Here is an 11,063-nt window from a genome sequence, read left to right as displayed (position 1 = left end):
GAGTCAAGGAAAATGGGAGCCCTCAGAGGAAGGGGAGGCCCTTGCTCTTCCTCTTGTGAGCTGCTGCCTGGGGTTGGCCGTGTCAGCAGCCAGGAATCCCTGCCCTGATCCTGTTGGGGACAGCCTCCCTGCTTTGGCAGCAGGGAATGACCTGGGGGAAGTGGACAGCGAGGCTTTCCCTGGAGAAGTTGCTGACGTCACATCCATGAGGGGCTGTGAGCCATGCATTGTCAGATCTCATGATTTTTTCAAAGTCAGGCATCCAGAGTTTTAAGGGTTAACAATCAGTATTTTAAAACGTATGTAACATGGTAGGTGTCAGCTTGAGTACAGCCTCAGATTGGACTGTCTCCTTGTGCTCTCAGCTGAGGAACTGTCACACAGAGAGTTCATGGATCCCAGACAGTTGTTTCAGAATCAAACCAGAACAGCCAGGCAGAGACGGCACAGAGTCCTGGACTATCAGAGGTGGCCTCCTCGTGGCACAGGTAGGGACACTGAGGCCAGAGTGAAGGGACTTGCCCAGCATCACACATGTCTCCTGCCCCCAGCTCAGGGCTGCCTCACTCCTAGGCCCTGGACTATAACCCAATCCTACTTGCCTCTTAGTCACGGGTATTTTGGAACATTGGCTAATACTGGGTGCCTAGCGAAAGAAAGGAGAGGCCCCTTTCAGGAAGGCCCCAGCCCTGCATGTCGTCAGCAGCCCTTGGGCAAGGCTGCCCGAGTAGCACCTAAAAGGGGCTGCAAGTGGCAGTGGATCAAAGAAGGGACAATGGCAGGGGCTTGGAGGGCACTGGTGCTGGTGGCAGGCTTGGCAGCAATGGCCTGTGTGGCCCAGCGCAGTCTGAGCTATGAAGAGATAGTCACCCAGGCCCTGTGGTTCTTCAACCAGGGGCGACAAGGACAGCGACTCTTTGGCCTGCTGGAAGCCATCCCACCACTGCCTAGCTTGGTGAGTGTTGGGGGCTCAGGCCCAGGAAGCGGGTAACACTCTGCCTCATAGCAGCCTGTGAGGACAGCAGGCAGGAGAGAATGCCTCGCACAGGCACAAAGTGCTTGGTTGACATTAGCTGCTGTTCTTCTTATTATAATGTTTCTCCCCTCAGAAGATAAGACAAAGACCGTAATTTCTCTCGGGCCTGACAGCTGGCTAGCTGGTCAATTCCGGGCTTTGCCCAAGGATGAAATGCGGGTTCTGGGAGCCCAGCCTGCACTCAGGCCCTGGGTTTGTAGGAGCAAGCAGGGCTGTTTCAAAGGACAGACAGGAGCTGGACTGGTCTCACCAGCGACTCATCAGGGCCTTCCAGTGTCCCCTTCCCACCCCATTATCTCTCTCCTGGCAGCTGAGCATGCGAGGCAAGTATTCTAGTTCCTTTGTCACAGAAGAGGAAACTGAGGGGCAAAGATGGGAAGTGACCCCTCAAGGTGGTACAGCCATGAGGTGTTAGCCTCGGCTAGTTTCCAGAAGCCCTGCACACCTTAAATCTCTGCTCAGGCCACTTGAAGAGGCTGCCTCCTTTAGGTGGAAAGTACAGACCTCGGCTAAGCCCCTTCCAACTTGGAACTGTGAACTCTCTCCTCCTTGCCTTTGTTCCCTCCTCTGTAAAAGGGAGACAGATGATCATGAGTCTTCTCTTGATTTTTTAGAACTCCAACACCATGATCCCGCTCAACTTCAGGATTAAAGAGACGGTGTGCTTTTTGCTCTGGCACCGCCGACAGCCCCGAGAATGTCCCTTCAGGCCGGGCGGGGCGAGTCTCCCATCCCCTGGCTCCCTGCCCCTGTGCAAGAGAAGGACCTCCCCTCTCTCCCTGCCCCTGTGCAAGAGAAGGACCTCCCCTCTCTCCCTTCTCCCGGAGGCTGTATTTGCTTCCACCCTCCTCACCTCGCCCAGGTGAGGTTTGATTATGGAAGGCATTTAAAAAATAATAATAAATTTACTTATTTATGTTTGGCTGCGATGGGTCTTCGTCGGTGTGTGCTGGCTTGCGGGGGCTACTCTTCGCCGCAGTGCGCGGGCTTCTCATTGCAGTGGCTTCTCTTGTGGCGGAGCGTGGGCTCTAGGCGCGCGGGCTTCAGTAGTTGTGGCACATGGGCTTAGTTGCTCCGCGGCATGTGGGATCTTCCCGGACCAGGGCTCGAACCTTTGTCCCCTGCATTGGCAGGCGGATTCTTAACCACTGCGCCACCAGGGAAGCCCAGTAGCCATTTTTAAAATTGGGTTTTTCCTTACTGGTTTTTCTTACTACATGTAAATTATCAATTCTTATTAGAAAAACAATACATGCTAAAGAAATGACTAAATATTAAGAGAAAGAAGAAGGGGACCGTAATGCACCTAGTGATAACTGTTTTTCTAAAATTAGGAAAATAATATTTTATTATAGCAAATTAACAAAATGTGGAGAAGCAAACTAAAAACAAACAAACAAAAACCCCCTGCAACCCCACTACCCAGGAGGAGACAACATTAACCGTTGGTGAATCATCTTCTGTATCTTTTTTATGTACACACGAGTGTTTTAAACAAATATAGCTTCCTCTGAGGCTAATTTTGGAGGCCTTTTCCCATTTAATATAACTTGCATGAAAGTCCTTAATTTTACTGGGTGTTCATGGAGCCCGCCCGGGTCCCCCCAGTGTTCGCCGCTCCCGCCTGGCTCTGGGGGGAGGATTAGGGAGGGCGCCGGCTTCGGGAGCCTGGGTACCTGGGCAAGAACGTCGGCCACCGCACTCCTGTGCTCACTGACCCGCAGGAAGAGCGGAACTGCACGGGCATCTTCTTCATGCTGCAGCACATCCTTCCGTCCCTCAACCGTCCCTCAACTGCCCTGGGGACCCGGACCACGAGCGCGAGCTCAAGCCGGAGATGAGCCCCTGCGCCCGCGCTGGCCCCAGTCTGTTTCCGTCGCGGGCGGCGCTCTGCCCGGTGACCGCCGATGACCGAGGGGCCCTCACCCGGGCCATTGACTTCAGCGCGTGGGGCCTCAGTTTCCTCCTCTGGAAACCGGGCCGATCGAGCCCTTCTAAACGCAAGTCGTCGGGAGGGGAAAGGCTTGTGGAGTGTGAGGCGCGGTTGGACCTTGATGACTGCTAGTCGTTTGGCAGGAGGGGTGGGGAGGAGAGACTGGTGGCCGAGGCTAAGGGGCATCCTGGGGGTGAGAGGGAGCTCAGACTTCGCAGGACACTGGCTCTGCTCTGGGCCCTGAGCTCTGGGAACCCTCCTCCACATCCCACATTTGGAAAAACTGAAGCCGGAGGTGCAACCTCCTAGCAAGTGAGTGGAATAGCCAGAGAGGAAGTGAGCGGCAGAGTTCAGGCCTTCCCAGGCCCTCTGGGCTCTGAGTGGAAGGGCCTCACTGGGGACCACCTCCAGCCCCATCACCAACATCACTGCCGGTGCCTCACACTCATCCCCACCTGGAGAGAGGGGCCACAGGCAGGACAGGAAAGGGGGCCAATCAATGAGGGTGATCACGTCTGCATCACTTCTGTAGGTCCACCGGGTGAGGCGTTCTGCTGGGTCCCCTGGAGTGGACACTCCAGGAACTGAGAGCTCCCAACTGCCACATGCAGTCAGGGACCTGTACGAGAAAGCCAAGCACGACATCATCACCAACATACTGAGGAATTTCTAGGGCTGCGGAAGGTAAGGGATGCCCTGCAACCCCACCACAACCTCTTATTCCCACCCATTCTCTTCCTCTGCTGCCCTCAGCACTCCCTTTCCTGCAGTCTGAGCCCACCCATACTCCTCTGCATTTGCATACCTGCTTCCCTCTGTCTGGAATTCCTGCCCATCCTGTGTCTGTAAACCCTGCTCATCTTTTAAGGCACAGCTCCAAAGTCACCTCCTCCAGGAAGCCTCTCTGCTCTTCCCTGGGCAGCAGAAGTGTCCTTCCCTCATCTGTGCATTCATGATCCCCAAACCATTACCTAGCATTACCTGCTGTGTCCCAGGCTCCGTAGCACTGTATTTACTCACAGCTGAGCCCTCCTCAGCCAGCTGCAGGTGGCTGGGGAATGACTATCTCAGCAAAGTGCTCCTGAATCCTGGGAGGGCAGTTCCTTCTGTGCAGGACCCTGAGCACCCCTGTTCCCTGCCCAGTCACTGTGACAACTAAATGTCCCTTCATATATCGAGGTACCTCCAAGAGGGGGTCAGGCCACTCTCTGGTGAGAGCCACAGGAGAGAAACTCAATAAAACGTTTCTAAAATAAATGATTACATGAATGTGAATGAATAAGGTGTTAGAGCTGGGCCAGCTGGACTTGGGGTGAGGAGACAAATGAGACAGGTCCTGGGGGTGATTCCACTGTGCATCATGGGAACACAGACTCCCTGAGGTCAGGGCAGGGACAATGAAGAGAAACATGGGTTGGGGGGGCATCCAAGGGCTTCCCTGGAAGCTCAAGAAGGCAGAGTAATCTGCCCCCAGCCTCCTCAACCACCTTTCATTCCTTTATGCTTCCTTCTTATCTAAGCTCCAGCCAGAACCTCTCCCTGAACCCCAGACTCGCATTTCAGATTGCCTCCTGGATGCCTCCCCATGGATGTCCAAGGTGTGCCACACAGTATCTTCCCTCCAAACCACCCTTCTACAGCCCACCCCAGCCCAGCTGATGGCAGCCTCCATCCAAGCACCTGAGCATCCGGCTCTCTGCTGTCTTTCACAGCCACATCTGGTCCACCAGCAAACCTTGGCCTTGGTTCCTGATACATCCAGCCCTGAGAACACTGTAGTTGCTCAGTAAATACTTGTTGAATGGATGAATGCCCTTGTCTTCTCACTAGTAGGCTCCTTTTTCAAGTCTTTGCTACAGAAATATCTGTGGGAAACTCTCATTTGAGGGGCCATGGTGTAGAGCCCCTTGGGGAAATGGGTTTTTTAGTAATTATCCCAGGAAAGCCAAGGACTCCTCTCCATTAATAATAATAGCCACGATTTATGAACGCCACTTCCCATACAGTGAATGGGAATACACTTCTCAGGTCTCAGAAATGCGTTGCAAGCTGCATGCATCACCTGCAACTTTCAGTGAGAAAACTAAGCCTCAAGGAAATTGGTTAACTTGCCCATAGTCCACACTCCAACTCCCTTGCCACCTAAATCTCAGGTAGCCCCACTGGTGGGCAAGAGGGGGTGGGGGATGCTGCAGGGAGCAACCCTGGGGTGGGAAATGGGCAGGTTTGGGCTGAGCAAGATAAACCAGACCCCAGACCCTCTCCCCATGGTGGGACAATGATGTTCAGCTGGAGGTCACTTCTAGCTCCTGCAGAGAGCAGAAGGCACCAGCACCGCAGGCACACCACCACATATCACTCCCTTGCCTGACCCCCACCCCGAAAGAGTACTTCCAGGTCTCATCCAGGTCTTCTAGGGGGTTCTGGACACTAACGGGCTGAGCAACTTCTCCCAGGAAGCTCAAGGCTCATCTATGGTGGTCAATGCCACATTACACAAGGCCCATCATGCTGTACCCCGCAAGAGGGCAGGCCTGTAGGATCAGCCACGAGGCTCTGCTGGAGCCACTCTGCTGTATTCTCATAGCCCAGAAGGCCCTGAGATGGTATCAAGGCTCCAAATACAGCTCAGCCTCTTGGCCTTGGCAGCTTCTGAAAGTCTTCAGGCCCACAGAAGCAAGACCAGAAGGAAAAATTCACTGGGGGTTGGGGGTGGGAAAACAATGGGTGAACAGACCTCTAGGGCAACATCTAAATGGCTGCAGGAATCAAATTTCATTCCTCATACATACAGGTACAATGTGAGTTTTATTTTTAAAACAAAAAATGACTTCACAGTCATTTTACGGCCCATTTTACAACCAGCCTATTCTCATTTAACCTGTCAGCTAACACACTTCAGTCACTATTGACTCACCCCATGTTTTTTTCTGTGTAATTCTCCATTGGGTGGTTAGACCTCCATTTATTTAAGTCACTCCTGCTGTCGAAGTTGTTTCCATTTTGTTTTGCTTTGAAATTGCTGTAAACAATGCTGAGATGAAAATAAGTTCCTAGAATGGAAATGACGTCAAAGTATATGACCATATTAAGAATTTAGGGGCTTCCCTGGTGGCACAGTGGTTAAGAATCCGCCTGCCAATGCAGGGGACACAGGTTCAAGCCCTGGTCCGGGAAGATCCCACATGCCGCAGAGCAACTAAGCCCGTGCGCCACAACTACTGAGCCTGCGCCATAGAGCCCGTGTGCCACAACTACTGAGCCCGTGTGCCACAACTACTGAAGCCCGTGAGCTTAGAGCCCGTGCTCCGCAACAAGAGAAGCCACTGCAATGAGAAGCCCACGCAGTGCAACGAAGAGTAGTCCCCACTCACCACAACTAGAGAAAGCCCGTGTGCAGCAATGAAGACCCAAGTCAGCCAAAAATAAATAAATAAATTAATTAAAAAAAAAGAATTTATCGTATTGCTAAATTACTATCTAGAATTATAGACAGTAGTTTAGCAATATTGCTCTTCTGGCAGTTTTATTTATGCTGCTGGGAAATAGGGAATTGCCTGAGTACCGAATAGGGGAATGGTTAAGTAATTTGTATTATATTCACTGAATACTGTACAGGCTTTAAGATAATTTGAAGACAATGTTATATCAAAGAAAATGCTTGTGTTAGACTGCAGAAAGGCTGATTAAAGAAAACAGGGACAGAAGGCAAAAAGAGCTCAAGTTACATGAAAGGGGATAGCCATGGGTACAGGAATGACAGAATTTAAGAGCTTATGACTACTTACAACCACAGAGAATACGAAAACCTGGAGGAAATGAATGCTTTCTTAGCTAAACATGATTTATCAACATTGACTCAGGACCTGAAGGGGAATATGTGAAAAGGCCCATTTTCTCAGAAGAGTCTGGAGAGGTGATTAGAGTTCCAGGACCAGATGGTCCACAGCTGAGATTTATCTAGTCTTTAGAGTGGGGCTTCTCAATGACAACAGTCATCTGAGGAGTCTCATTAAACTATAGACTCCAGCCCAGTAGGCCTGGGGTGGGCCCCAGGAATCTGTTTTTGTAACTACCTTCCAGGTGATGCTGACACTGCTGATTCATGAACCACACTTGGAACAGGGAGGCTTTAAAGGACATATAATTCCAAAGTTATTTAAACTTTGTTAATAGTTTATATAAAATACACATAAAATTATATATCTATGTATAAATTATTTAATTCAAAATCAAGGAAAAAGATGGAAAGCTCCTCAATTCATTTTCTTTGTCTCAGAATACACTTAATAGTAGAACCTAAAGATAGTATAGGGGGTGTGGCCAAGATGGTAGCTTAGGAAGACCCTGAGCTCACATCCTCCCACAGGTGCACCAAAACTACAACCATTTATAGAACAGCTATCTATGAGAATGTCCTGAAGACCAGCAGAAAATATTTTCCACAACTAAAGATACAAAGAAGGAACCACAATGAGATGGGGAGGGGGGGTGGAGATGTGATGTAAGTCAAGACCCACACCCTCAGATAGGCAACAAACAGGAGGATAATCACCACTGCAAAGTTTCTCCCCAAGAAGCAAGGGGTCTAAGCCCCACATCAGGCTCCTGAGCCTATGGGTCTTGCACCAGAAAGGTGAGCCCCCAAAACATCTGGCTTTGAAGGCCAGCAGGGCTTGCATTCAGAAGAGCTGGGGGGCTGTAGGAAACAGACTGTTCTTAAAGGGCACGTGCAAAATCTCACATGATCCAGTGTAGAGGCAGTAATTTGAAAGGAGCCTGAGTCAGACCTACTTGCTACTTGCTCATCTTTTTTTTTTTTTGGCCATGCCACGCAGCTTGTGGGGATCTTAGTTCCCCAACCAGGGATAGAACCCAGGCCCTCGGCAGTGAAAGCATGAAATCCTAACCACTGGACCACCAGGGAATTCCCACTTGCTTATCTTAGAAAGTCTCCTGGAGAGGCAGGAGGCAACTGGGACTCCCCCTGGGGACATAGATGCTGGCTGGAACCATTTTTGGGAGCTCATTCTACCATGAGAACACTGGTGCTGGCAAGTACCATTTTGGAGTCCTCCCTCTAGTTTACTAGTGCCAGGGCTCACCTGCCCACCAGTAGGCTGGGACCAGCCCCAGGTTCCCCCGGGCTATGCAGCCAGCCACACCAGGACCTGGCCTTGTCCACCAAAGATTGGTAGCCACCACACAAGGCAAGGTCTGGCAGCCAGTGGGGGTAGGGGCCAGCCTGACCTACCAGCACACCCACAGTAGTCAGGTCAACCACAACAGAACAGCCCACATAGGGGGCATCCCTAGAGTATACAGATCTGGTGACCAAAGGGAAGTGTGTTGCTGGGCCCCTTAGGATGTCTCCTACACAAGGCCACTTCTTCAAGATCAAAACCAAAACCAACCTACCTAATACATAGAAATAAATACAAAGAATTAGGCAAAATTAGGAGACAGAGGAATATATTCCAAATGAAGGAATAAGACAAAACACTAGAAGAAAAACACAGTGAAGAAGAGTTCAAGGTAATGATCATAAAGATGCAGAATGTACTCGGGAGAAGAATGGATGAACACAGTGAGAAGTTTAGTAAAGAATTAGAAAATATAGAGAAGAACTGAACAGAGCTGAAGAATATAATAAGTGAAATAAAAAATACATTAGAAGGAATCAACAGTAAATTAGATGTTACAGAGGAATGAATCAGTTAACTGGAAGACAGAGTAGTGGAAATCACCCAAGCCAAACAGAAAAAAGAAAAAAAGATTTAAAAAAATGAGGATAGTTTAAGAGACTTCTGGGACAACATCAAGCATACTAACATTTGCATTACAGGGGTCCTGGAAAGAGAAAAGAGAAAGGGGCAGAGAACTTATTTGAAGAAATAATAGCTGAGAACTTTCCTAACCTGGGGGAAAAAAAAGACATCCAAGTCAAAGAAGCACAGAGTCCCAAACAAGATGAACCCAAAGAGGTCCACACCAAGCACATTATAATTAAAATTGCAAAAATTGAAGATAGAGAATCTTAAAAGCAGCAAGGAAAAGGAACTAGTTACCTACAAGGGAACTCCCGTATGACTATGAGCTGACATTTCAGCAGAAACTTTGCAGGCCAGAGGTAGTGGCATGATATATTCAAAGCAATGAAAGGAAAAAAACCTACAACCACTCTACTCAACAAGGCTTTCACATTTGAGAGATACAGAGTTTTACAGAGAAGCAAAAGCCAAAAGAATTCAGCACCACTAAACAGGCTTTACAAGAAATGTTAAAAGGACTTTGCTAAATGGAAAAGACCACAGCTAGAAATATGAAAATTAGGAAAGGAAAAATCTTATTGGTAAAGGCAAACATACAGTAAAGGTAGTAGATCAACCACTCATAAAGCTAGTAGGAAGCTTGAAAGACAAAAGTAGTAAAATCATCTATATGTGCAATGAACAGTTAAGGGATACACAAAAATATGTAAAATATGATGTCAAAAACATTGATGTGTGGGGTGGGTAGTAAAAATTGCATTTTTAGGTTGTTAGAATGCATTTGAACTTAAGAGATCATCAACTTAAAACAGCTATATATATATAAAATAACCACATATAAAATAACCACATATATAAAATAACCATATATATGTCATTACATATGAACCTCATGGTAACCACAAACCAAAATTTGTAATAAATACGCACATACAAAAAGAGAAAGGAATCCAAACATAACACTAAAGACAGTCATCTAATCACAAGGGAAAAGAGCAAAAGAAAAAGAAAGGAAACAAAAAGAACTACAAAAACAACCAGAAAACAATGAACAAATTGCAGTAAGTACATGCCTATCGATAATTACTTTATACGGCATATATGGCCTTCAATAAATAAATGCAAATGATGTAATTGAAAAAAAATTACTATAAATGTGAATGGACTAAGTGCTCCAATCAAAAGACAAAGAGTGGCTGAATGGATACCAAAACAAGACCCATATATATGCTGCCTACAAGAGACTCATTTCAGATTTAAAGACACACATAAACTGAAATTTAGAGGACAGAAAAAGGTATTTTATGCAAATGGAAATCAAAAGAAGGCCTGGGTAGCAATACTTATATCAGACAAAATAGACTTTAAAACAAAGACTGTAACAAGAGATAAAGGATATTATATAATGATAAAGAAATTGATCCAACAAGAAGATATAACAATTATAAATATATATGCACCCAATCAAGGAGCACCTAAATACATAAAGCAAATATTAACATAAAGGGTAAAATTGACATTAATACAATAATAGTAGGGAACTTTAATACCCCATTTACATCAATGGACAGATCATCCAGATGGGAAATCAATAAGGAAATACTGGCCTTAAATGACACAATAGATCAGGTGAAATTGATAGACATATAGAATATTCCACCCAAAGCAGCAGAATACACATTCTTTTCAAGTGCACATGGAACACTCTTCAGGACAGATCACATGCAAGGCAACAAAACAAGTCTAAATAAATTTAAGAAGACTGAAATCATATCAAGCATCTTTCCCGATCACAACAGTATGAGACTAGAAATAACTACAAGAAAAAAACTGCAAAAAAACCACAAAAACGTGGAGGCTAACGAATATGCTATTAAACAACCAATGCGTCACTGAAGAAATCAAAGAGGAAATTAAAAAAAGTACCTGGAGACAAATGAAAATGGAAACACATGATCTACAATCTATGGGATGCAGCAAAAGAGGTTCTAAGAGGGAAGTTTAATAGCAATACAAGCCTACTTCAGGAAACAAGAAAAACCTCAAATAAACTATCTAACCTTACACCTAAAGGAACTATAAAAAGAAGAACAAACAAAACCCAAAGTTAGTAGAAGGAAAGAAATAATAAATATCAGACCAGAAATAAATGAAATAGAGGCTGAAAAAAACAATAGAAAAGATCAATGAAACTAAGAGCTGGTTCTTTGAAAAGATAAGCAAAATTGATAAACCTTTAGCCAGACTCATCAAGAGAAGGCCTAGATAAATAAAATCAGAAATGAAAGAGGCAAAGTTACAACTGACACCACAGAAATACAAA

The 11,063-nt window shown here is 46.7% G+C and overlaps 1 protein-coding gene across 1 annotated transcript; it reads left to right on the top strand.

The window, feature by feature from the left end:
- Positions 1 to 775: 775 nt before the first annotated feature.
- LOC101339835 (15 kDa protein B-like) lies at positions 776 to 4,142 on the top strand. The gene is made up of 4 exons (XM_073787810.1): positions 776 to 955; positions 1,651 to 1,755; positions 2,761 to 2,856; positions 3,502 to 4,142. Exons 1-4 carry the CDS (start codon positions 776 to 778, stop codon positions 3,640 to 3,642), a joined length of 522 nt encoding a protein of 173 aa, XP_073643911.1. The 3' UTR covers positions 3,643 to 4,142.
- Positions 4,143 to 11,063: the final 6,921 nt, after the last annotated feature.

The sequence above is a fragment of the Tursiops truncatus genome, chromosome 10, assembly GCF_011762595.2.
Source record: "Tursiops truncatus isolate mTurTru1 chromosome 10, mTurTru1.mat.Y, whole genome shotgun sequence".
Taxonomy (NCBI): Eukaryota; Metazoa; Chordata; class Mammalia; order Artiodactyla; family Delphinidae; genus Tursiops; species Tursiops truncatus.
The sequence above is the reverse complement of the archived record's forward strand: the minus strand, read 5'-3'. Positions and strand labels throughout refer to the sequence as shown.

What these genes read in the sequence shown, in the direction of transcription:
- LOC101339835 (XM_073787810.1), top strand. Translation starts at nt 776, where the DNA reads ATGGCAGGGGCTTGGAGGGCACTGGTGCTGGTGGCAGGCTTGGCAGCA. An exon ending in TCCCACCACTGCCTAGCTTG is followed by an intron (nt 956 to 1,650) that starts GTGAGTGTTGGG and finishes TTGATTTTTTAG; the next exon opens with AACTCCAACACCATGATCCC. An exon ending in TGGGGACCCGGACCACGAGC is followed by an intron (nt 2,857 to 3,501) that starts GCGAGCTCAAGC and finishes TCACTTCTGTAG; the next exon opens with GTCCACCGGGTGAGGCGTTC.